General features: G+C 38.8%; 1 protein-coding gene across 2 annotated transcripts in view; it reads left to right on the top strand.

The window, feature by feature from the left end:
- Nucleotides 1-26,988, top strand: part of CHSY3 (chondroitin sulfate synthase 3) — a 156,926-nt gene that overhangs the window by 1,323 nt on the left and 128,615 nt on the right. For both annotated transcript variants that reach the window (XM_010567966.1, XM_010567965.1), the window contains one exon: nt 1,226-1,509. In XM_010567966.1, coding sequence (XP_010566268.1) covers nt 1,226-1,509 — 284 coding nt within the window. The remainder of the gene's footprint in view (nt 1-1,225; nt 1,510-26,988) is intronic.

Genomic DNA, 26,988 nt, shown 5'->3' with positions numbered 1-26,988 from the left:
CGGCGGCGGCTCCTCAGCCCGGCGGCTTCGATTCGGTGCTCCTCGGGAATGGTGCTTTCAGCACTAGTAAAAGTTCTCCGCTGGCTCACTGACACTTGGGCTGAGCAAACGCCGCCTCTAAAGGCTCCTTGTAAAGCCGCTGTTGTCCGTCGCAGCGTGTCTCTCTGCAGAGTACTAGCCCTATTTCCGAGCGAGTTTTACCAGCACCGTTAGAAGATGCTGTTCTGCAACCCGCTTCCTTTTGCTCTGCGCTTGTTGCTGCTGTGACTTACTCGTGCAGTGTCCTGCTCGTGGGAAAGAAAGAGGCTGAAGTTGTAAGCGTAGGCACTGGTTGCGGTCCTGGGTGCTTACACTGTTGAACGCACTGTTGAGAGTTAACTGGAGGTAACTGTGTGCTGCCCTATTTGTCACTCGATTTTGTTGGAGTCGTTTAATGGGCTGCTTGCTTGTCACCTGTCACTCATCTGTGAAATACTTGCACACGTATGCATGTATATAGGTTTATATATTTGGCTGCAGGCGTGAAAGTTGTTTTCTTTGGGCCCTTTTTGGAGTGGTAATGAACCGGTCTTTAACTGGTTCTAAGCTTCGGAGTTAAAGCTATCCAGAAACTTTTAATTTCAAGTAAATATGAAATCACAATTTCTTAAAAGAAATAGGTACGGGGTTTGAAGGAAAAGTGTGTAGACATTGTAGCACTGGAAATACTTTGGAAGGAGCCTGAGTTTTACCTTGTTCCAACAATTACTTTGTAATCAAACATATTTGTCTTGGTTAGGTTAGATTTGCCCTGGTCTTTTCAAAAATTAATCCTATTAGAATAATACATGGGATTTCCCTTCTCCTCCTCTTCCTCCCCAGCTTGGAACTGTATTGGTAAATTGTCCTACTTTAGAGAGAGTCTTAAACTAGCAAGGGAGTGCTTTCCATCAGTATTGGTTGAACAGAACAAGGTTTACTGGTAAAATTAAGTTTTGGTCATATTCTGGCTTTTGGCTGCATGAAAATGTCATTGTAATGTTAATTAATAATAATAAACACAGTTGTCTGTGAAAAGTAAACTTGTCCAAGGATATTTTCAGTTGGGTATAGGACACTGCTTTGGAAGTGATTTCCTGTGACTGTCTCAGGTGCGTGTTACATTTTTAAAAAACCTCGAGGTACAGAAAAAGAGATGGCTGGCAGACTAGGCAGAGAAATAACGGTAATCTTTTCTCTTTTTCAGGTGAAAAATTGGAGGAGTTTCTTCGCTCACTGAACAGCAGTAAGCCTCTGTATTTGGGACAGACAGGTCTGGGTAATATTGAAGAACTCGGAAAACTTGGGCTGGAGCCTGGAGAGAATTTCTGCATGGGTGGGCCGGGAATGATCTTCAGCCGGGAGGTTCTCAGGAGGATGGTGCCACATATAGGTGAATGCCTTCGAGAAATGTACACCACTCATGAGGACGTGGAGGTGGGCAGGTGTGTCCGAAGGTTTGGAGGAACTCAGTGTGTTTGGTCATATGAGGTAAGTGACGGTGTAAATTGCAATGTGCTGTTTGTTTACAGAGTTTTACATCTTGCAACTTCAGTAGCTGTATCTGCAATCTCTTTCCACCATGATTATGTTTTAACGCATGCATCAGAATGTAAACCGCAGACTGTAATGAAAAAAGAGAGGAAAACATTCATGGCATGTTGCTGCAAGCATGTTTATTTCTACTTGTGTCTTTCAATTTTCATTGGTGACAGTTACTGCAGCCATGTTCTAAGTATTGCTATGCTGTAAATTGCTAAAGCATTACCTTGAGGCTTTCTGCATATAATCCGTGACAGGATGCTGCTGTATTGGACGTATGCTGTTCAGGTTGGGTCTTTTTAAGAACTTATTTTTGGATAAGTGTGTGACATATCTGTTTGTTCTGCATTGCAGTTTCTTAAAATATGTTGTGGTATTTGAAGAAGAATTGCCTGTATTTTCTTGATTACTCAGATGTATTTTAATGGAATTCGTTACTGGCAAAAGCAGAAATGGGAGTTGTGGGGTTTTTTTTCTTGTACAGAAATGAAATTTGTTACACTGCCTTTGTCTACCATATGCTTTTGACAGTGTTTTTCTTAGTGTAAAACACTGTTAAAATCTATTAAGGACACATGCAATGTAACAAATCTTCCTATGCTGAAGTCATTTTAGGAGCAAATGACTTAATTCAGTAGTAACATTTTCTAAAGTAACAAAGATGTGTTGCAATACCCAGAAAGTTCATTTGCAGTGCCGTAACTAAAATTTAGGCCTATTTCTTTGGAAATACTGTGGTTAGTGGCAAGACTATCTTTGTAGATAAAAATAGACTAAGCAGGCAACTGCCAGAATGGGTGAAGGGTGATAGTTAATATGATGAATGTGATTTTAGTTATTTTCACCAGTTCTTTAATATTAATATATGCTTGCCCTTGTGGCACTCCCTTGTTAAGCAGGAAAAATCATTTAAATGGGTCACTGAAAGAGGTGATGTGCTATTAACGGCAAAAGGACAGGAAAAATAATTAATTTTGTGGATTTGTGTTTTTCTGAGTGGCCCAGGGAAAGGTGGACATTTTAAAAATGGGTTTGGTAGGCTACAGTGCATGTAAACAGGTGAACGAAAATAAATATTGACTAGTTGATACTAATTAGGTAGAAATCTTAGATGTGGAAATCTTATCCTTTATTTCACAATAGAAGGGTGCTTTTAGAGACTATTTCAACAAATGTTGTAAATGCCAATGTAAAATAATACAGCCATTGCACTGGTAGAGCAGGGAAGGCACTTACTGTGCAGATGGATATCGATGTAGGACTAGTGGTTCTTAATCAGACTTCCAAACTGCACAATACGTTGGCAGCTTAATCTTACACTCTGAAGTGTTTGGGCTGTGTCTGTACAAGGTCGTTTGCAAATCCTTATGGGCATGTGATGCCTGCTGATCTGTATCAGATAGCAGAATTATGATTCTGTCTTGACAGTCGTATCTTGGAAGGGGTTTTGGTTTTGTTTTTCTAGTTTGTCTTCTTGGGAAGAAATCTGGGGAAGGAAAGAAAACTGATAACAGATAACATTATCACTATGGTTATAATTTATTTTGATGTTGAATGTCAGGAGATTTTGGCTCCAGGCACTGAGCGTAAGTGGTATAGAGCAAAAAAATATGTTTACTTTCTGCAGTTTTGGAGACTGAGTTATGTGACTGCCCAGAAGCATAGCTTTTCAGGGTAGGATTGGGGCCTGAAAACATAAACTTTTTGGAAAAATCATGTGTGTTTATGGGATCTGGAATAGAGTGACACCATTCTTGACTGTGAGTTGCTCTTGAATGCCCTAGGTCTGTATAGTAAAGAATGGAAAAAGAAAAAACTGTTAGGCACTGCAATAGCAGCTGCTCATTTCTGACCAGTATTTTCCATTAGTTAGAAGAATCTTTGACCCCGTTGCTGGTACAGGAGGTGCTCCAGAAGATGCAGATGATTAAGACAAAGCTGCTTAGGATGCTACCCCACTGTTAAATCTGTGTGGAAGGGAAGAAGCGAAATAGGGTGTCTGGAGAGAGTGGAGTTGTATTTGTGCTTTGGCATAGTTTGTGTTGTGTAGCTGGTTGTTTCAAACCTGATACTGCACCTGAACAGATTGGCGTGTTGCGGGTTGGTAAATTAGTTGGTGACAAAGGTGACTTTTTTCCCAGGGCACTGAAAGTGTTGCTCTATGCTTTTTCATTCCTGCCTTAGATCAGCAACACTCTTTGTGTGCTAGAAGGGGAATTATTCCCTCAGATACACTTGTGCAAAATGTAAGATTGGGGCCAGGACTTTCTGCATAGCCAGTTGCACTTTTGTCATGAAGTGCTCTTGTTGTATATAAATATTAAACTGAGTGCTGCTGAGCTGCAAGATTTTTTTGAACTTTGTAGCTTTTGGGAAGATGCCTAATTTGTATTTTGTATGTGTTGCTGAAGACTAATATAAACTGGAAACAATTCCATTAAAATTCATAGAAGCAGAAAAGCTGTAGAAGAGTTGAATTACTGTTGCATCATTTTTTTACTAGATTTATTTTCTAAGAACTGGATGGGAAGGTCTCTTTTTGGTGAGGATGAAAGAAATCAAAGAGTTCAAGAGAAAACCTGAAATGCTTGATCTTTGCTAGTGTATTGGGTTTGCATGGCAAGGTTTTGGTAGGTGGGGGACTACAAGGGTGGCTCCTATGAGAAGCTGCTAGAAGCTTCCACTATGTCTGACAGAGCCAAGGCCAGCCAGCTCCAAGTCAGACCTGCCACTGGCCAAGGCCCAGCCCATCAGCGACAGTGGTAGTGCCTCTGGGAGAACAGATTTAAGAAGGGGGAAAAAACCCCTGTGTAACATCAGCAGCAGTCAGGAGAGAGAGGAGTGAGAACATGTAAGACAAACAACCCTGCAGACACCAAGGTCAGTGAAGAAGGAGGGGGAAGAGGTGCTCCAGGCGCTGGAGCAGAGATTCCCCTGCAGCCCGTGGGGAAGACCATGGTGAGGCAGGCTGTCCCCCTGCAGCCCATGGAGGTCCATGGTGGAGCAGATATCCACCTGCAGCCTGTGGAGGACCCCACGCCGGAGCAGGTGGGTGCCCAAAGGAGGCTGTGACCCTGTGGGAACCCCGCGCTGGAGCAGGCTTCTGGCAGGACGTGTGGACCCATGGAGAGAGAAGCCCACGCTGGAGCATGTTTTCTGGCAGGACTTGTGACCCCACAAGGCACCCATGCTGGAGCAGTCTGTACCTGAAGGACTGCAACCTGTGGAAGGGACCCATGCTGGAGCAGTTTGTGAAGAACTGCAGCCCGTGGGAAGGACCCACGTTGGAGAAGTTCGTGGAGAGCTGTCTCCAGTGGGAGGGACCCCATGCTGGAGCACGGGAAGAGTGTGAGGAGTCCTGCCCCTGAGGAGGATGAAGTGGTGGAGACAACGTGTGATGAACTGACTGTAACCCCCATTCCCTGTCCCCCTGTGCCACTGCAGGGAGTTAGGTAGAGAATTCGGGAGTGAAGTTGTGCCTGGGAAGAAGGGAAGGGTGGGGGGAAGGTGTTTTAAGATTTGGTTGTATTTCTCATTACTCTGCTCTGGTTTGATTGGCAATAAACTGTGTTAATTTTCCCCAAGTTGAGTCTGTTTTGCCCGTGATGGTAATTGGTGAATGATTTCTCCCTGACCTTATCTCGACCCATGAGCCTTTTGTTATATTTTCTCTCCCTTGTCCAGCTGAGGAGGGGGAGTGATAGATAGGCTTTGGTGGTGCTGGCTGGGGTTAAACCGTGACAGCTGGGTGGCTCAGCTGGTGTAGGTAGGACTGGCTGCCTGTCAGGTTTTATTCTGCTGCCATTTAGAGTTACCTAGTAAACTATGATAGCTTATAGACATAATATGCTTGCTGGCAAGGAGAGGTTTGCAACGTTGACTTTTTTTTGGCAGTGTTTTTTTTTTTTTGTCAGAATGAATAAGAAAAGAAGAGGTGCACAAGGCTGCAATGAGCCACTCTTATTCTTGGAGCTTGCTAGAGTTTAATTCTTGTTCTGCCAGATTTGAAGCCAGGGCTAAAGGCTGCGTCTCCCACTGAGCAAATGACTTATGTCTGAGGTGATGAGTCTCTGTCTCTCCTGATGGAGCTCCTCCACTTTAAATAAAGAGTTAGTCATCAGATTGCTGAGAGAGTGAATCTAATAACAGGGTTTTCAGGGCACTTGTGCAGAATGGAGGAGACAAAAACATGCCCACAGGCTGCAATTTGACAGTTGCTCTAAGCCGACATAAATACTTGAAGAGTGGTTGCTCTTTTCGGTTGCTGTCCTGTTTTGCAGGACTTGTGCAGCCCTGTGGTGAGCTGGAGATGTGGCAGGATCCACTTGAAACCTGAACCTGACCAAAAAGGTTTTCTTCAGCTGAATCAGTACTTAAGGCAAAGCTTTGCTGAGCATGAGCATCAGAAGAAAGAAGTGGTCACGTTCAGCCAGGAATGAAGGGGCAGGAAAGTGTCAAACCGCCCTTCTTGGCAGCACCTTACATTCAAATTGGCTGGAAGCAATGGTTGAACTGCAGCCTAAATCTAGTACATTTCTTTGCTACATGAGGAAGTATCTGCTGGAAGTGTTGTATTTTGGATGGATCATTTTCTACAGAAGATCCATCCTTGTTCTGATATGTTTTTCAACTATATCTTAATTTATCCTGCAGGTTTGATGATGCTGTAATGATCAAGGTGTAATAAACCTGGCAAATTTGTCTAAAATATCGCTGTAAAAGGCCTTTTGGTTTGTTAGGTGTTAGCACCTTCTGCTTCCCCAAATCAGTAATAGTAGAGGTTAAAAAGGGCCTTTTGCTTTTGTGCTTTCAGAATCCATATTTCAAGCTAGCACTCTCTCTTCCACTAATTTTGAAGCCTTGAAATGTTTTTCTTTAAATGAATGAAAAGATTAGCTTGATTTTAGTGACTCATACAGGTTTTATTCTTTGACAACAAAAATGTAGTTAAAAAACTGCGATGCTGTGTTATTCCTCTCTTTGCTGTTTAGGAGGGACTTGACTATAGAGGACCATTAGGAAAAAAAGGCTGATTGCTTTATTCTCCCTGCCCCCTCCCTTTTTTTTAATGTTTCTGATTTCAGGAGACCATTTTGTAATTTGTAACCTAAGTTTATAACAGATCAAATAGTGTAGTTCAACAAAAGAACAAAATAAAATGCACTGCATGAATTAAGTGGCTGTAACAATTCAAGCAGAAATCAAACACTGTCAGGGTATAAATACTGACAATCAGAGAATGTTTTTCTTCAGAAGATGAAAAATGACAAATGCAGCATAAAAAGATTTCTAGATAATTTGTCAGTGTATTTGGAACATATATTCTAATGTTAAGTTTGTAAAGCTTTTATTTGTGTAGCCTTTTTTTCCCTTTCTGTGGGAGAAAATATCATAGAATATCTCAAGTTAAAAGGGAACCATTAAGTATCAAGTCCAATGCCCTCTACATTAATTTTAAACTTAAAAACTACATTCATACAAAAAACTACATTAATAAAAACCACCCCATATACTTTTGATCTTTTGGTAATGTGTACATTGATTTCGAAAGAAAATACTGTACTTTGTACATACAAGCAGTCCACATTAATGATTGTTTTCCTATTGTTTTTTTCCTTTTACAAAGTTCTATGATGACCATAGTATACAGTCTCATTACTATAACATTTTTTTAATAATGCAGATCTCTAATATCCTACTTGTTGTTGATTCCCAGTAGTAACAGTAAATGTTACAGTAAATATCCTGCAAAATTGCCTATTTGGATCAAACGGCATGCTCAAAAAGCTTCCCTTTGCAGTGCACTGGTATTGTGACTGTCTCCTGAGGTGCTGGAACCTTTTGTAAGCCATCTTCTGGCTTTCTCTAAAAATACCTTATCTTCTCCTTTTTAATGTCAGTTTTCCTTCCAGATATATTTTAATTTTTCATTCAAGGCTTTGACTCTCTCTTTGGTGAAGGTGTTGGTGGGTCACAACTCAAGCTTTGGGTTGAACACTACACCAAACAGAAGCATTAGAGGTGTATTTGCCTTTGATGATGATAAGATGGTATTTTGCTCATTTGGATTCTGGAATGATTGATCCTGAAGCAGCAGTACCCACCCTCACTTAAGCTATTGGTTTTGGGCAGCTTCGTTGGGTAGTTACATAAATGTAGCATCATTTTTAAAAAGCACAGAGAGAGCTGTCAGTGTCCTAGAATAGAAAGGCATGAAAGAGTGCGTAATTAAGACTGTAGCAGGGGTCTCTGAGGGTATATGGAGAGGAATGAGATGATCACAGAGGCTCAGAACTATTTGCATAAATGGCCAATTACTGATACAGGCTTGCATATGTGCTCTCTTAACCATTTGTTATTAATAGCTATCTGATTACAGTAATGCTAAAGGTAGTTATCAAACTTTTTTACTTTAATGTGATTCTCACCTGGTTAGAAAAGTGACTTATATTTCCATGCCGTTGTAGTATAGTGTTTCTGTGTGTACATGATACTGAATAAAATGCAAATCATTAAATGCATATCCTGTTGCTATAACCGTGGTGCTAAAATTGGGTCATTACTCTTGCCCTGTGTGGCTCTGTCTGGTCCTCATCTGAGCTGCCTGCGCTTGTTGTGCTGTGGAGACTCTGCTCTTTCTCTGGCTTTTCAAGTAACCTCCTGTCATTCATTTGCTCTTTTACCTGGGGAATTTGGGGAGACTGCCTGGGGGTGCTGCCTCCCTCGCATTCACCCTGGGGACTCCCTGTCATCTTGGCCCTTCTTGATCCTGCAAGATCAGCTTGGCTGTGAGTTGAGGAAGTTCATGGTGAAAAAACAGTCGTCCCTGGTACTTGGATGTTATTAAGGGTCTTAAGCATTTCCCCACATGGCTCGGCAGGACTGCAAGAGTTGGAGATACCTTTTCTGGGGGTCTTTATGGAGAAGGATTCAGACGCTATTCCCACAGCTACTGTGGAGGTGTGTGCCAGCACACGCAAGCCCACGGCTGTGGTCCACTGTATGATAGCATCTTAGCTGTGGACCCAAGAGCTAAGGGGGCTGTTTCTCAGCCTTGTTGAGAGTTAGCTTCTCTTAGGTTCCTGGCTTGTTTGCAGATTGGGTGTTCTGTCTTTCCTGCTGTGCCCCAAGAGGAAATACTGCTCATGCCTTTTTGGAGTATGACAGCTGTGTAATTCAGACTCCTGGTGCTGAATTACCAAGGTGCTGGAGGACTCTGGGGGGTGTGTTTTCATGTCCACGATGTGAAGAAATCATGGATACACCTTCCTTTTAATCTGTTTTCTTCTGTGATGCCAGCAGCTATTTATGTGCAGGACTATTTGGGCTAGCTAACAGTTTTCCTGTCCATTTTGAATGTTTGTGCATTCTTAAAGCAAGTATTTCAAAGGTTTTCCTGTTTAAGAATAAGCTCTTATTTGAACTACCAAAGCATCCCACAGACAAGCAAAAGAAAAACATTAGGAAAGGTTCTTAAATGATTAAAAATATGTCTTTAGTTCTGCATATGGGTATCCGGAGCCATCTCTCAATATATACGGAAAATTAAACCTAAACATGGTCAACTTTTTTCTCATGTTTGCTCTCATTTTGTTGGAAATGTTTTCTCAAGACTTTTGTGCAATTGGTGTATTGGAGGTGGTATTTCCATAGATGTAGAAGTCTAGTGCAGAAGGCTAGCTGTTCAAGTGTGTTTAAAAATAGTGTTTGACATGAGATGACGCAATTGTGGCACAACTATTGTAAGAGTCCATCTCATTTAAACCCATCACATCATCACTCTTGACAGTGCCTGTCACATTATACAAGGAATAAGCTTGATTTTTAAAGAGACTTGCAGATGAAGAACTTAAAGCACTGTTGGACCCTAAAACAGTTAAGTGAATCCATGAAACAAAGCACAATGAAACCCTGATGTTTTTATTTTTTGCCTTGAAATAGTTTTCTATTTTACCTTTACCTTAAAATCAAGTAAACCAAACCACATGAGAAGCATTAGTTTCTATAGGTATTCCCAGAATTATTTTTATTTTCAAAATTTTATCTTTCCTAGGTGTTCTGAAGCAAATTTCCCTTTCATGCATACAGATTTGGTTATGGTTATTGGTCATACTTTGACAGTTTTGTTAAACAGTCCTGCTTGAGCCTTTTTGAAGATGAAGTGTTTGTTGCAGATTACCAGGTAAATCAAATAGTATAGAGTTGCTCAAAGTGTGTATAGTCTTCTCAGAGACACTGAGAGTTCACAGGTTGCTTCCTCCTACTCCCTCCCAACCCCCTGAGTTGATGGGGTTTGTTACTTCTGGGCTGGTCTTTGTACCTCCTTTTGTCCTGACTTAGAAAATCTCCTAGACATAACTTTTTCCTGACTTTCACTTTCCAACCTCACATCTTTTGATGAGATCAAAAGATGCACTTCTGCTGAAGTAGAAAATGCTCACAAAGAGAGAAGCTGGAAGTTGTAAACAAGGAGAGTTACAGGAATTATTTGAAATAAGTGCTAATTAAATGTACTTTTATTTACTGTGGTATTTCATTAGGTATCAAAAATAGGATATGTTTCTTTTTTTAGAAGAATAAGCTTTCAAGCTACTGTTCCAGTTCTGTATGTTTCTTGGGAGTTTTCTGCAAGTAGACAAACAGGTATAAAGTGTAGCTGGATCATTTTAGGTCTGTGGACTTAATTTATTCTGTGGTTCTCATTACCAAACTGATTTCCACCTATTTTCAGTTCTTATGTGAGAAGGTATGTATTAAGTCATTGTCAGTATTTGCTGTTGGTAACACATTCTCTAAAATTCGCTTTTATTTAGTTACTTGATGTCATAATTTACCATGAACTATTCAAAGGATACATATATTACTTAAAGTGTAGCAGGAACTGCTATGCTATGAGTAGTTTATTCCATCTGTCTAGTGCTGGCTAATGATTTTAGCTCAAGATGAGCGCACAGGTTGGTTACTCTTTAGTACATATTTGGAATGGGGCAGTAAGTAAATGTGTAGTTCCACCCCAGGTGCAGTATTTTTGTCTTCCTGGGTATCACACTACGAAAAGATTTTTGGCCTGTTTTTAAGAATTGTTTTAAAGCATGCATATACTTTAGGAAACAAAGAACTTCTTGAACTAGAGGTATAATTTTAGGAAATTCTGGAGGAGGTTAAGCAGCCTGGTAACTGATAGTCTTCTTGAATGCTGTTTTATGTATGAGTTAGTCTTGAAATGAACCTAGGAAAGGGAAGGTTACCTTTTCATTTACTTTGTATTTAATGCTTTTGAGACACTTTTTCCACAGTCATTTTCCACATTGGTTGAAGTTTTACCTTTAGTAAACTAACCTTTGTGAACATTCAGAAATGGAAAAAAAAAAAAAAAAAGCCTAAAATAACTCTCTTCTGGAATGTGCTGGTTTAACCAGGCAGTTAGAATACTGGAGACTAAACCCAAGGTACTGACTGGGCAGATTGTTTGTTTGTTTGGTTTGGTTTTTTTGTTTTTTTTTTAGTTTTTGGTTTGTGATAAAATATTTGATTTAGAAACTTGGAAGTATTCCTTTTAATAATTTTCAAATAGGATTGTCATTTTTTACCTTGTTTTTTGTGCACTTGATACTTTGAAGTGTTTTATATTTTCAAGATTGCTTTAAAGTGCATTTGAGTCCCTCAACCTTTTTTGATTTTGATTTTTGTTTCTTTTTTTTTTTTTTACAACCATTCAAGGGCAAATTAACATCTGAAGGATGATAATTTGATCACCAGGGACAATGCCTCTTTTGACTCTGTATTTCCTGGTATCAGGGAGGTGTTCGTTCATGGGGCCCTTTCTGAGTGTGGCATGTGTGAACGAGCTCCTTATGGCATGGAAGCAGATGCACTAAAGAAATGCAGCATTTCTTAAGTTGTATATGTGGCTGCAATGCAGTGGAAGTGTATGTGGCCTTAACGACTTTATGAGGCATAGACTGTAAATCCATATGCACAGAAACATGCATTTGTATGTACATATGCATCTATTTAAATCTTGTGTCTAGTTGATAACCAAGGTCCCAGGGGCATAAGTGAAGGTCCTTTGGAGCTTTTAAGCTGTGCTTCTAGGTATTTATTTCAGTCTCTCTACTGTAAAGCTTAAGAATTTGGCTTTCAGCTTTTCACTTTCAGTTTTTCATTTCTCTTCTTAGTTATATCTGTATCCTTCTGTTCTGTATGTACATGTATTTTTGCTTCCAGCTTGAATTTGACTAACCTTTTCAGCTTTCTGTTTTCCTTGAAAGCTTTTTCTTTCCAGCTACAGACTGTAGCACACCTGTTATCATAATAAGTTTTCATCACCAAAGGGTACTACCTTATGGACCAGCTCTTATCCTGCCAGAATTGCATGGCTTCTTATTGTTGGTCATGATAAAACAGTGACTTTTTCCGTCACTTTTTACCAATTTGGGGCAAAATTTTCTGAAGTGCATGAGTATCAGTTCCAAGAGTCAGGGAATTTAACTAGAACAGGTGTAGCTGATGACAAAGCTTTTATGAAAGTGCTTAACTCAGCAAATGAAACAGTTTTGTTACGTGCTACTGATATTTTTAACTGTTGTATTAAAATAATTTGTTAGGTATAAATCTGTCCTGCTAGAACCAACGAAAGCAAGTGCTGGTATTTTGGATTCTTCTTTTCTTCTACTCTAAATTTTTGTGATTGAAGATATTTTTCTTCACGTGGTAGAGGGAAGTAATTGCACCTAACTGAGGGTAGTTGACGGTAACAGAAAATATAGTCAAACAGTAAAAAGTATTTTTTCTTAATATTTGGCTATAGTAATTTTGGGAAATGTAGTATTAGTGCATCCAAGAGGGTCATGTGAGTGTATATATATTTCTTTAGTGGCATTTGATGCTTGAGGTTTGCTTAGAGTTGCAGAGCATGTCTTCTACATCTTTGAAAAAATTGATTCTTGTTTGTACTTTCAATAAAGAATTCTGTAATGAAACTATGCATTTGGCATTCCTCCACCCTGGCCGTTGTAAGCTGGCGCTCACTTCCCTCTTCCAAACTTGTTAGCCTTAGTTTTTATTGTACTAAATCCAAGAATAAACCTACTCTTCTTAAATTCCTATCCATGCTGTGCTGTTGACGTGTATGCTTGAAGATGACAACTCTGTCATGGGCAAGAGATGTAAAAGATGTATGATCTTTACAGGACAGAGAGCCTTGAATGAGTAAGGGCTGGTATTCTTTCTTCAGTATGCTTATCAACTATCCCAGCCCAGCCTGAGCTTCCTAACTCATCACTGAAAAAATGTTTTGAACAGCAGTGGCTTTATTATTTTAGCTGCACATAATGCTAGAAGCAGGAGCTTCCCGCTCATCTCAGTTTAAAAGAACTTTGCTGTTGTTAATAGAATGTTTAGTTTAATACTAAAATTTTAGTAAATAACTTCATTGTTAATTTTCCATTGCTAAATGTCATTTGGAGAACTACTGTTTTCCTTGGAAATGGCCTTTGAAAAGATTTATTTGGAGATTCTGCCATAAATCTGTGGAGTGGCCATTTAAAAAAAGCTAGATGATGGTTTTATGAGTTTTAATATCCATGTTACCTTTAATGTAGGTACACTCTGTGTTCTTTCAAACTTGAAAGAAACTAAAATGCAATGCCTGGGTTGGGGGAGGAAGGGATTTGTGCTTGTTGATTTTTATTTAGTTGTTTCTGTTTAGCATAATTATATTAATCAGCTTGGTCAAAATAAGTCTTCCTCTGCAGACTAGATACTACCTTGTACAAATGAAGTAACTTTTCGTCCTTATCACATCCATTATGATCATGTAGGTAGGTAACAAAAATAGTTGCTGGATTAAGTATTTCAGTTATAAGGGAAGAGGAGCTTTAATGACTAGTACAAGGATAGAATCATACAGTGCTACTCTGTTATTTTTTAAACAGTTTCAAGAAAATTTTTATGTGTTTTATAGTATAACTATTATTCTTTGTTCACTGGGAATAAATACATAGTAATGAGAGATGTCCAGTAGAGTTTTTGGATTCTGTTCATCAGTACAGATAACAAAACAGCAACACTTTTGTATTTAACAGGCTGATACTTGCATTCATTCACACACTCTAAGAAGGTACTTAAGATACCTTCCATACTTGCATCATTCCTTTTTATAAACTTACTGAGCTCCATCTAAAATAATGGGGGTTTCCATTTTACCTGTGCTGTGCCACTGGAATACTGTTATAAAAATGCAATTGCTGTAATAAGTAGCTTCTTTACTTATGCTTTTAACTTGTTTGAGGCAAATATGCAGCCATTTGTTCTTCTATAAGTTGTTATTTACTTTAGAAAGCTCTTGTTTCATCCTTTGTACTTACCCATCAATATTGATAAATGCTACAGAGCTTTTATTTAATGAGGTACAAGAATCCATGCTTTCTGTTCCTCTTTTTCTCTTAATCACCCTTCCTTTAATTTGCCTCAGTTTTGTTTCTTTTTTTTTTTTTTCTTTTAATTAAATGTGTGGTCAGGATTGCCTATGGCATTATGTATGGGAACTCATCTGTAACTTCTGCAGTGCAGCTCAGGATTACATTTACCATTTTTAAGGCTTCATCACACTGTAAATTCATCACCATTTTGCAGTTGGTTAGTACTACTAGGTCAGTGTTGTCTTCAGCCATCTTCACTTATTGAGCTTCTGACTGGCAGAATATTTCACTTGTGTTTAAATTTACTAGTATAGTAGTCGCATGTTTAATCCTGTTGCTGTTGGAAAACTGTACTGTCCTAAACATGATGTTGCAGTATCAGATAAAAATTGCTTTTTCCTGTGTAAATGAAATGTTCCTGGTTAGCTTAGTGACCTCCACAGCAAGGGCAGATGCTGTGGGTAGTAGGAGAGGGAATGTGCTGTATTGCATGATCACATCCCATGTGGAGAATGCTAGCTGTTGTTCCAAGTCTACTTGTACCTCCTAGCAGGCAAATGATTAGTGAATAAGAAAGATTTCATTTCACAAAGAGCTTAATCACACATGATGTTAATTGTTGAGGGCTTTCATTCCAACTAAAGGAAGCAATTCAGTGCAACTTAGAGGAAAGTTGCCTTTTGGTCTTTTCACTTATCCTCTGATTTGCCATTTTCTTTTTTTGATGTTGTTCATTGTGAAATTACTGCAAATAAACATGTAAATTATCAGAAACCACTGAAGGAGCTCGAAGGACTGTCTTTGAACACTGGACTTTCTTTTTCAAGTCAGTTACTTGATTCCAATGCTAAATATCTGTGGAAGACAAACATGTAGTAGTTCCCAGTTTTGCTCTACAGCCTTCGTAGCCAGGACAAATACGGAATGAATACTTGAGTCTGCTGGTAGAGTTGATGTTTCTGGTTGAAGAATGTTGACTGTGTAGTGCAGATCTTTTCATGCTATGACTTCATACCTAATTTGAAAAAAAAAAATCCTGTGTGTACTGTTTATGAATGCTTTAATTCATGAATTGAAGTGGAAGACTCCAATTAATTGTTTAAGGAACTAAAGCTTGAAGAAGTGTATATGTGTATGTGTGTACACACACACACATGTATGTATGTGTGTGTGTATATATATATATATATATATATAAAAAATGCTAGGAGAGCATGCCAGTGCTTTTTAATGTGACAGCTTGGGGCAATTTCCTTGAAATATCTACAATAAAATACAGACTTTTAAAAGACATTTTTTGATAGGTTGGAAAATATGTTCCCATGAAAACAAGGCTTGCATAAATGCAAGGATTATTTCCAGCATTAATGCTTCTTCAGAGCTTTTCAACTTCAGTAATACGTAGTAAATACCTGTGTGTTAAATCTCATGTGTACCTATACTCCTTAGGCAGTTTAGATCATGCCTGTGTCTTGAGGTTGGCATCAGTCCTGCAACTAATATGAAACAAACAGCTCAGTCTTCACAGTGGACAAAGCAGTCTGCTCCTGCCAGCTCTGGGAAGCTTTCTTGGAAGAGAGATGTCAACTTTTGCAGAACTCAACTTTTCCTAAGTAAATTAATGAATGCAAGTTGTAGACCTAAAACTGCCTCTGGAATGTCCCTGCAGTGCCCTGTGTTACATGTGGCTACATCCTTAGGTATGAAAAGATCTGGTTTTGGTGTCCTTTTGGCATTCGAATGATAAGAGCCATAAAACTCTTGAGGAAGCTGTACGTTGCCATAGTATACACAGGTGTTAAAGCTACTGTCAACAACAAGTGGTGTGAGCTGAGGTGGAATCAGTCCACCTTCTCTCTTGCTCTGATCAAAATCCTTGTCTTTTTACATCCTTTTTTATAGCTGTCACAGGAAAACTGTGGCTTGTAGAAGAGATGCAGCCCTTGAGTTTGTCATAGGCTGTAGCAGCTTTTTTGTGTTTTGCTTTTGGCTAACACCAAACTGGTAGCAGGAAACTTCACTGAAGTGTTTGGTTAAGTGGAGCAAGTCCTCACCCAGGGAAAGTTTATCTCCTCTCCTATCTTACTCCACTTGCTGTCAGTATACAGGGAGACAACAGTGTTCATTCCTACATCTGATCTCTTTAGCCTACTTTGTGGGAAGTTTTTTCAATTTAGAGTTCAATTAAATGTACGTCACATACTGAATATAGTGACTTATTTTCTGCCATAAAATTGCCTCCTTGCTCAGGGCTCACACTCCCTCCATCCTCTGTCCCTTTCTGTGGCTTTGCCCTTCACATTCTTTTGCCACTTTGTCTCGTTTGCAGTAAAATTTTTTCTTTGGCTCTTGTCTCTGCTTTTGAAGGGACATGAAAGCCTATAGAACCATAAAGAATTGCACTGTGTTACTGTGGGAATGAAACTGTTTCGATAAAAGCTACAATGTGTCTATAAAAAGAAGAAAATCTTGTTAATGAAAGAGATGTGCAAGGCAAACGTATTAAAGGAATGATGTGGGCTGTTGAAGTTGCATTCAGTGGTTTGAACATACCTAGAAAGGCGAGATGTAATTTTCAGTGCATGAAACTTTAATAACTTTTGGAGGTTGTTGAGGAGGAAGTACATTTTTTCTAGTAATTTTTGAACTTTTTTTTCCTGAAGTCCCGGAAAAGTAGCTCTACTTTCCTCTGCTTGCTTAAATAAATATGTGCATAGACATTTCTCAACTACTTTCTCTTCATCAAATCTTCAGTTGCAAAAGCTTTTTCTTAATCAATATGCACATTTTCCTAAGAATATGGCTTCTATAGTCTTATGTTTCCAGAGAAAGTATTAAAATTTTTTTATAGGGTTTTTAGTTTTTCTGTTGCACAAAGTCATACAAACTGCTGCTGAACTCATGAGGCCACATTGTTTATACATACCCTTTCTGTTCAGTCATTATTAAAAGTTCTTCAGCTATTAAATATTCATGATACATAGCATTCTTTGTCACAAATTTCCAAAAACTGAAGAATGTGATCATCATGGGGCATACGTCTTCAAGGTTTTTCCTAAACTGGGGGAGGGAATAGCTTTTAGAAAGCATTTTTAATGTTTAACAATTTCATATACATTAATACCTTAATGTTCTCTAGGTGATGAAATCACCCAGCAATAAAAATGCTTCCAACACGGTAATGTGTGTTTTCTTAGAGTTTCTTCTTGAATGCCTGCAGTCATGTTCTGTGTTCTAAATCCTTCAGATTTAATCAGTTAAATGTGGTTAGTTCTCAATGTCATTTGGGTGGGAGGCTTATGGAAGATCTTAGGTGTTTGAAAGAAATTATCTTGGCAATACCTGCTGCAGTTCTCACTTTCCTGAATCCACACTCAGTGAATACCTCCATAGTGTAGTGAAGAGTGGAGCTCTTGGGGTAGTCCTTGTTGAGACGCCATCTCTATAAAAGATAACAGCTTGTGGTCCTGGCAACTAATGACCCAAAGAGATCCCATCTTAATCTGCTTGACAACCTTTGTCTAACTTCTGCTGTTTTATGGTCAGCCTACATAAATTTCTTTGCAAAATGTTACAGTATTGCCACGTGTTTTTGGACAGCTCATTAATGTTCTTTTTTTAAGCTAGATGAATTCTTGCCCTGAAGAAGAGCTGAACTCCTTGGACTTCTATCCAATACAAGTAATTACAGAATCTTTCATGTTCAAATGGTTTACGACCTTCATGCAGGTGACTTTTCTTATATTACGTGTGTCTCAGTGAGCTCACTTAAGCACTCAAGAATGCTCAGTTTAAGTAATCGATGGTACGCAAAGCTGAACAGGTTGTTTGGTTTGTGAACTTCTAGTGCATGCCACTGGGTTGGCCACAGAGTTTCTATAACAGTATTGTGAAATGTTCCTGAAATGTAATTACAGAAAAAAACCCCCAACATTAAAACCTTTATTTTAAAGCTTTAAGAGGATATACACTCTGGAGGGATGAACAAACCCAATTAATTGCCTTTGAATAAAGATAGTGTAAGTTAATATATGTGTATGTATACATACATAAATAAACTCAACTTGAGAAAAAGAATATGTAAACTTTTCTGCTAAAACCTATGCAATCTGTAATTAAATAATAATCGATTTTACCAAATTGATAGGTTTTGAAATAGTCATTAAACTGATGGGCACTGTCATTTGGGTGATTTAGAAGCTTGTACAGGAATTAGTCTTCAGCCCAAAAACTGTCTTTGCATGTGTATTTACCACTAGTAGAGGTTAATTATCTATGCTGTTGAAAAATTGCATCGTAGCTAAGATGCAAGGAATGCTGTTGTTTCCAAAGAGCTCACAAGACAAGGTGCTGAGCCAGGGGGTGACTCGGTGCTAGCAAAGCCCTGCAGCAATGAGAAGCTGGGGGGTGTGGGAGCATCACATGCGCAGGTTGTACATCTGCATGATCAGCCCCGAAGACAGAAGGTGAGAAGATGGAAGGCAAGATTGTGAGATGTTGTTAGTAGGCAGAATGAGGATACCTGAGCAGATGCTCACTTGAAAAGTTTTCTACGAGCTTGTGAGAGACAAAAAGGAGAAGTTCATGCAACAGTGTCACCATTTTCTCCCGTGTAGGGGGAGAATGATATGACAGTGTGAAAGAGGAAAGCAGAGAGTAAGGAAAAAATATGGTTGTCTAGGAAGGGATAAAAACAATTACGTCTAGTCTAGGATGACATGTATAGCTTTGGGGCAGGGCCTTGAAGTTGAGGACTTGTAAGCAAATGCAGTTAGAGTTGGAAACAGGGAGGCTTCCTGTGACTGTGCATGGGTTGTTTTCAGCAAAGGAGATCCATGTGGGGCTCTTGAAGAAAGGATAAATTGGAAGAACTACTAAATGCTAATAATGTCAAAAGGCAGTCAGTTTAAAACATAATGGTAATGGTGATGGGATGTTCTGAGCAAAATTAAAGTTTCACTAGTTAAGACGTGATATATGTTTGGCAGAAGCAGCTAATGTGCTGTCACTTATTCTTTAAAAGAGCCAGTTTATTAAGGGTTTATACCTAACATAGATGAAACTTGAATGAAGGGTTTAGTTGATTGTAGTTTTAATAACAAAAAGTCCTCTCCCTGAGTAGCTTTAACAACTGGAAATTTCTTTATAGCTCTCCAGGTTATTTTAGTTTCTTTTTTAATTTTTTTTTTAAATTTTTACAGCAGAGGTGGTAGGCACCCAAATCAATACAAAATGAATAAAGCTGTACAAAAAAACAATGATCCGTGAATGAAAGTTAAGTGTGGGAGTAAGTTTAAATGTATAAAGGTATGTTTTATAGGGGTTTGCCACTATTGCTGTTTTGGTTTTTGTTGTTCTTTTTCTTTTTTTCCAGTTTAATGTATTACTGTTGTCACTCAGGCATTCTTGGTGTGTAATTTCTTGGACTATAAATCCCCAGCTTTTCACTATTAACAAGAAGAAGTCACATCAGAGTCTGTGCAGCAGGCTGATGATGTTGTTCATCTTCTTCACTTCCAGAATGCACGTGTATCTTGTTTACTTGTTGAGTGCTGGATTGAAACACCCAGTTGTAGCACCTGGTTGCTGCACCAGGTAGGTCAGACACGACTGAGGGTGTCTGTTCTACTAGGTCTGCCTCTGGTTAGGAACTGAATTTTTTCTTCTGTAAAAATTCATGGTGCCAGTCCAGTCTAAATGGGCAGCAGGGGGAAAAAACAAGTATAAAATTGCAGCTTTAGTGACTCCTGATCAGCTTATGGCAACCATTTCTAGATAGAAGTTCTGCTGTGTAGCCCTCATTTAATACCTGGTAGGCTCATGTTTTTCTTCAGCTGTTGCTTTTCAGGCATTGGATAAAAGCAAACCTCTTTTTCTACAGTCCCAATGCACAATCCAAGTCAAGAGCATCTCTCTGTCCAGAGGCTCTGGTTCCTGCCATTTCAAACAGGCTTCCCAGGATATGGGGAGCAATATGGGGTTTGAACCCAGGATTTTCAAATTCATGGCGTTTTTTTGCTCTCTACTCATTGGCTGCTTCCCATCTTGCATGAAATACTTTTTTGTTTTCAGCCAATTTATTATCTTCCTGTGGAAAATTACAACAGAAAAAATAAAAGGACTGGAAAATGTGTTCCTGTTTATTCTGTCAATTTTACTGTTTTGCCTCATTGGCAGTCTCATTATCAAACTTCAGAGAATTTTTGATTCTACTTGGTGATCTTTTTGGGACACTGTATCTTATTTTTACGCAGTGTATGTCTTATGCTGCATACTATCCTTTTATACAGATTTTCAGTTGAAAATGTATACTTTTACTTCACTTCTATCAACAGTTATCTTCACTAAGCTTACTGAAAAGCAGCTCAGATTTGAATATGCTGCAGTGTAGAGCAACTTCTGCAACAGTGAGCTAAAGGTAACATTCTGCTGTCTTGGCAAGTTGTCAGTTTTTGCAGGCTGTGTCCTGTGTGGTACCGAAGTAGAAAAGCAAACTAACTTCAGAACAGCTATTGTGTAGAAACGGATTACTAACAACACAGTTGATCCCTGTCTCAGCACAGTTTACAGACTTGCAGGGTTTTTAGTAGCTTGTGTAAAGATAATAGCTTTAAACAGTGTTTAAATTGTGTAGTGATTTATCTTAATCAATTTTAGCAATTCTTTGCATATGGGTAACAAAATGTGATTTCTTTCAAATGTTTGCTAGCCAGATGGTGTTAATTTGTCTGTTTTCCCTCCCAACACATTTCAAGAGAGTTATACTGAAGGTAGGAATCCAACATGAAAGCAAATGACCATCGCATAAAATAAAGCCTATAAGCCAAGGGGAGGCGAATGAATTCTGAATGTTCTGATTGTTCTCTTTTGCCATAGTCTACAACACTTCCATTACCGATGTCAGCTGTCAAAAAAAGCTCGTTGTGAGGAAGCCCTGTGAGAAAATTCTCCAACAGTGCATTTGTTAGTATGAGGAACTGGTGGGAGACAGAGAGGTGATGGTGAAATACTGCCCTCATCAGCTGGCTGCAGAATGCAAAAGAAAAAGCGTGAGCCTTCATTTTGGCAGCCAGAGAGGGGCAGGAACGTGTTTTGCCTTTCTGGCTGCAACCTGCCAGGAACTGGTATATGGGAGGCGGGAGATACAGTTCAGGTAGTCTTTCTTGCCTTCAGCCCACTTACCAGTGTCCTCCAAGACCCTCCATAGGCATGGAAGGGTCCTCACATTCTGGGTGGTCCTTCACTTGCCATAACATAGGAGGAAAATAATGTGTCCCTGCGTGAAGGGAATGGGGAGGATCATAAAATATGCGCTTTTCTGAAAGCATTTTTCTTTATTCTCTGACAGTTGCCACTCCCAAGATTTGTCCCATAAAGAAAAGGCAGGTTTGAGATGGTGCAGTTTGCCATGTGAATTGCCAGCTCTGTAAGAATTAGGATTTTTTTTTTTAATTGTAAATTTTAATCTCTGAATATTTTAAATTATCTAGGCAGTATATGACACAACATGGCCTTGCTGTCTCTGATTGACTTTCGAAGGAATACTTTTACAGACATTCTTTGCACCTTTTTGTCCCACAAAGTTTAAAAGAATGAGGCTTTTCTTTTCTTGAATTGCAGAACATGCATGTTTCCCTTTCCTGGACTTTTTTTGTGTGAATCTGCCCAAGAAGCACAGAAGGGACCCCCCCCCCCCCAATTTTTTGGTCAATTGTAAATTGTGATTGCACATTTAATACTCTGAGCACTTTTCTGCTTCGTGATTACATTATTAAGACTGTTTCATTCAAGGTTTTATTTGCACCTTTTATTTAACATCCATACTAATTGTAACCATGTCAGCATCATACTTTGAGATCCTCTGACAAGTAAGCCAATGTCATTTACAAGATGCAGGATTTCTATACCAAGGAATGGCAGCTATTCTATTTTGTGCAGGTGCAGGAGGAATATATATATCTCTCTGTGTGTGTATTTACTATTTATGGAAAAGTACTTCTGTGACTGCATGTGTGAATACCCATTCTGTCATGTCTTCATCCAACCTTTTGTTCCAAAATTCCTTTCCACAGATTTTGTCTTGAACAAGTAAATGTCATGAGATTTCAGATTGTTCTTCATGAAAAGCCATAGTCCAACACTTTGTCTCTTAGTTAGTGAGATATATTAAAAAATAATTTGTATGGATGACAGACTATTTTGAAGAGTTTGTTACCGTATGAGTAGTGTCTTGATTTCAGCAGCTTTGGTGACAGATTAAACTTTACTATGTGGTTTTCTGCTACTTTTAGAAAGAGGAATTGTTAAACCTTTTATTAAAAGCTAAACCAATGTACTTTGTTCAAAGACAAACAGTGTGTGTTAACTGCTCTAGCTCATAGCCATAGCCTTTATGAGGCGTATTACAGTGGAATGACAACATTGCTCCTGCTTCATACTTTTTTTTTTATAACTTCCATTGGTCTTTGGGATAAAGTCTTGTAACTTTTCCCCTCTGCTGGTGTTTTTGGTTCTTAAATTCTAAATGTTCTCTCACTATGCTTAATGGCTTTGATAGTTATCCAACAGCTTCCTAAGATTTCTAAATGTTCCACTTAGAATTTATTATTATAACAATTTAAGCAAGAATGAATACCAGGTAAGATTTATCAGTTTTCACTTTTTACTAAGTATTCTGAGGATTTATCATGATTTTATTTTGCTGGATGTTGATCTTTTAACTTGGTCAAAAATGAAGGATAAACTTTATGATTAAAATAAATATAGAGATTGGTTGACTAAAAGCAATATTTAGCTAGTACGGTAATCAAAAGATGCATTGATTCACTTTTTTAGCTTTGCTGGAGAGAAAACACATGGTCTTAAGTATTCATCTTGTCAGTTAATAAACCTAGTCTTTTGGCTAGTATGTAGGGGATGAACTGGTAGTAAATGCTGTCAAACACTTAGCAGAGATGGATAGACTTTTTCTGTGATGATACATCTTCAGTGATGGTATCTCCTGGTTTCTAGCAGACTTCCGTAAATGATCAGATTAATTCACTGGCAGCGGTTTAGCTATTGTAATTATATCAGTTTGTTTCTGGTGCACTCAGTTCATAATCAGTAAGTACTATGTGCCTTTTTTCCTCTGCCTTCTCTGAAAAAGTTGACATTATGATGGTGTTCTCCAAAAAGGCTGGTAAACAAAACTATTGTCTTACTCTTTTGACTTACACAATCGAATACAGTAGAATAAAAAAGACTGATTAAAAGTAAAAACGTTTTTGAGAAACTTGTTGTATATCATTCTATCTACTCTCAGCTTCTCCCCCTCTTGATAGCTTGTTACATTCCTGTTTCGAAACATGCTGTCCATGTAGATGCTTATGTTGTTCCCCTGTTTGCAAGCCCTTGTGTTGTATGAACTCCGCTTCTTCTTATTAGTTACATTACAGCTGTGCAAAGAAACCTGCTTTTTGATGAGTATTTTTTAAGTGAAGGAATACTTAAATACATGCACTTTTGATACATTTTTAGTTTGTTTACATTATTACTGGAGAAGATGGAAATACTATATTACAATTTCAAAAATGCTAAAAAAAATTGGGAAAATCTCCAGTACTGAATCTCCAGACTGAAAGTGTCCTTTATGTCAATATTCTGTGTGTTCAGAAAGTAATTACAAGTGCAAATAATTTGCTTTCTCTACGTCAGGGAAAAAAAAAAGAGATCAAAGTTGGGGAGAAGCCCTCTTTCTTCCCAAAAGGCAGTTAATGTTTAAATTGGTTTCAAAGCATGTTATTAATAATGTTTTCTAAGCTCTTGGCTATAAACTTTGTATCTTTGTCACATTAATTTGCATATACAAAGTGAGTTTTATTTCTGTCCATTAGTATGGCACAAGAGCAGAAAAAAACACTTTAAATATTTGGTTTCAAGTGAGGTGATTCTTACTTATTGCAGGAAATAGAGTAAAACCACATGACAAAAACAATAGCAAGGACAATCTGTGTATTGTATGATTTCTCCCAGTGGTGAAATAGTTTCAGGCAATTCTAATACAGTCTGCAAAACCTGCTTTTCCATTTTGATTTGTGAAAAAAAGGCATTTTTAATAAAAATGTTTCTGTAGTTCTATTAATCTGTACCTTTTGCAAATTTAATTTTGTCGATATTTTGGTTTTCTTATTTATTTTTTAATTGCTTATACCTCATTTAAATGCTCAGGTATTTGCTAATGAAAATGCCATTGTAATGAGCACACACTCAGAAAGATGTCACCACCATTCCAGTAATAATCTTTATTTTTTAAACTCTGGGTCTTATATGCAAATCATTACCTTTTTTGAAAGTAAGCCTGAAATGTCTTCCCTGGAGGAGTTCTTTTTCCTTTCCTTTAGTCTTAAGTATTTTTTTTTGTGGCTTTGAGTAGTCTCTCTAGTTATGTACTAGGTGTAGATGTGCTAAATATAAAAGGTATTAAAAAAGGGAGATGACTGAATTTAGCAAGGTGTGCACGGCAGGAAGGAGTTCTCCAGTTGCGTTGGGATGAGCAGATGTTGCACGCTACTCAGCTCAAATACTCAGGGACGACTGCAGTACTTTCCCTACAACAGGCAAATAGCAAGAAAAACAGATAAAGGGAAAGAAGGTAATCAAGAAGAGTTAATGTTATTAAGGCAAGCAATGCTTGACCAGCCTTATTGCCTCTGTGATGAAATGACAGGCTTTGCAGATAAGGGTAGAGTGGTGGACTGAGTATACTTTCACTTTAGAAGGCTTTGATGCTCCTGTGTTATTTTTATTTGTAAGGTGAAGAAGTATAAGCTGGATGAACAGAGCACTAGCTAGGCTGAAAAATGCCTGAACTGCTGGAGCTAATGGGTGTACGTGATGGTTCAGTGTCCAGTTAGTGTCTGGTGAAAAGTGGTGCACCCTCAGGGTCGAGTTCTGGGTGCAGTACTGTTCAGTACTGTTCAGTATCTCTATTAAGAGCCTGGTTGCTGAGACACACAGGAAGACTGTATCCTCAGAAAGTCTGCAGAAAACATTAAACTGGGGGAGTGACACCGACAGAAGAGGTGAAGTGCAGTACGGAGGGACCTTGAGACACCTGAGGAGCTGGCCTTCAGAAGCCTTGTGAGTTAAACAAGAAATACTGCAAATGTTCTGCAGATGGGGTGAAATAGCCCCATGCTCTATACAGTCCGGGAGGGGACTGGCTGGGGACCAGATGTGCTGAAAAGGACTTGAAGTTTCCAGTGGGTGCCAAGTTGAGCCAAAAGTATGCTCGCATTGCAAACAAAGCAAGCTATATGTTGGTCTGCGTTAGGAAGAGCACGGTCAGTAGACAGGGAAGATGTTACCCTCTATTCCGTGCTGGAAGGATCATGCTCAATTCTAAGGGAGATGTAATAGTGGCCTTTTAAAAATACTAGGGCAGTTACAAAGATGATAGAGCTGAGCTCTTCTCAATAGATCTAGACAGTATAAGAAGGTGCCAGTTGTCACAAGTTGTGCTTGTGAGGTTCATGTTGCACATTAGGAATTTTTCCATGAGGAGGGCAGGGCAGCAGTGGGACAGGTTACCCACTGGGTTGTGTAGTCTCCGTGGTGGAAGGTTTGGAAGCTGCACTTCAAGCCAGAGGTTGCAGTGAGTGATCCCCTAGACCTCTGCAAATCAACACGTCTGTGAAGAGAGGATGCTCTGAAGAATGGGGAAGTGTCCTGGTTTTGGCCGGCATAGAGTTAATTTTCCTTCTAGTAGCTGGTATAGTGTTGTGTTTTGGATTTAGTAGGAGAAGAATGTTGATAACACACTGATGTTTTCAGTGTTTATTCTAAGTCAAGGATTTTTCAGCTGTCATGCCCAGCCAGCAGGAGGGCTGGAGGGGCACAAGGAGTTGGGAGGGGACACAGCCAGGACAGCTGACCAAAACTGGCCAACGGGGTATTCCATACCATGTGATGTCATGCCCAGTATATATGGGGGGGAGCTGGCCTGGGGGGATCACTGCTCGGGAACTAACTGGGCATTGGTTGGTGAGTGGTAAGCAATTGCATTGTGCATCACTTGTATATTCCAATCCTTTTATTAGTATTGTCATTTTATTACTGTTCTTAATATCATTATTAGTTCCTTCCTTTCTGTTCTATTAAACTGTTCTTATCTCAACCCATGAGTTTTACCTTTTTCCTTCTGATTCTCTCCCCCATCCCACTGGGTTGGGGGGAAGTGAGTGAGCAGCTGCTTGGTGCTTAGTTGCTGGCTGGGCTGAAACCACAACAAGAAGAAACAGCATGTTGAATGATAGTGAAACCTCAGCAAAGCTCACTTGGGGTCCAAGTCTGTAACACAGCACACTCTTGAGGTTCCTCAGAGGCAGAACATAGTAGTCTTTCAGCCAGTTCTGCTTGTGTAATATCTAAAGTAGTCAGCCTCTAATGAAGAGTGATTATGAGATGCATTGAAAATTGCAGGCTTGTTTTTATATTTGCAGCTTCTAACATAGAAGAATAACAACTTCATTAGACATCTGCAAAATTGGAGCAGCTAATCCAAATACCTATACAGAGTCTCAGTGCATCAGTACAATGAGATGGTTTCTTTTTCTTTGGAACTGTGTGTGTTAGGAAAATGCTAACCTAATTTTTTAATAACACCCTATCTTAATACTGCTTTTCTCTCAGTATTAAAATACTGTTTGTTAATATCAGTGTGAAATTAAACTTCAGGCTAGAAACAGGTGTGGAAGTACAGCAACAGAGTGGGAACAGGTCATGATAACTCTTAGTTTCTAAGAATTCTTTTCTTTTTCAAGCCTCTCTCAGAAGTGACTTTTTTGTCAGTACTTGACAAAACTTAAATGCTTGCAGTTTTGAACTGCCTAATTAATTGCAAGTATTTTTAGAATATGTTTTTGTGTTACTAATATGCTGGGCTTCTGCTTCATGAGCACTCAAGCTACAGCAGATTATGTAGTTCACATGGAAGCCTGATGATAATTTATAGTTTAAAGAACAT

This window comes from Haliaeetus leucocephalus, unplaced genomic scaffold (assembly GCF_000737465.1).
Source record: "Haliaeetus leucocephalus isolate CR32 unplaced genomic scaffold, Haliaeetus_leucocephalus-4.0 Scaffold233, whole genome shotgun sequence".
Classification (NCBI taxonomy): domain Eukaryota; kingdom Metazoa; phylum Chordata; class Aves; order Accipitriformes; family Accipitridae; genus Haliaeetus; species Haliaeetus leucocephalus.
The sequence above is the reverse complement of the archived record's forward strand: the minus strand, read 5'-3'. Positions and strand labels throughout refer to the sequence as shown.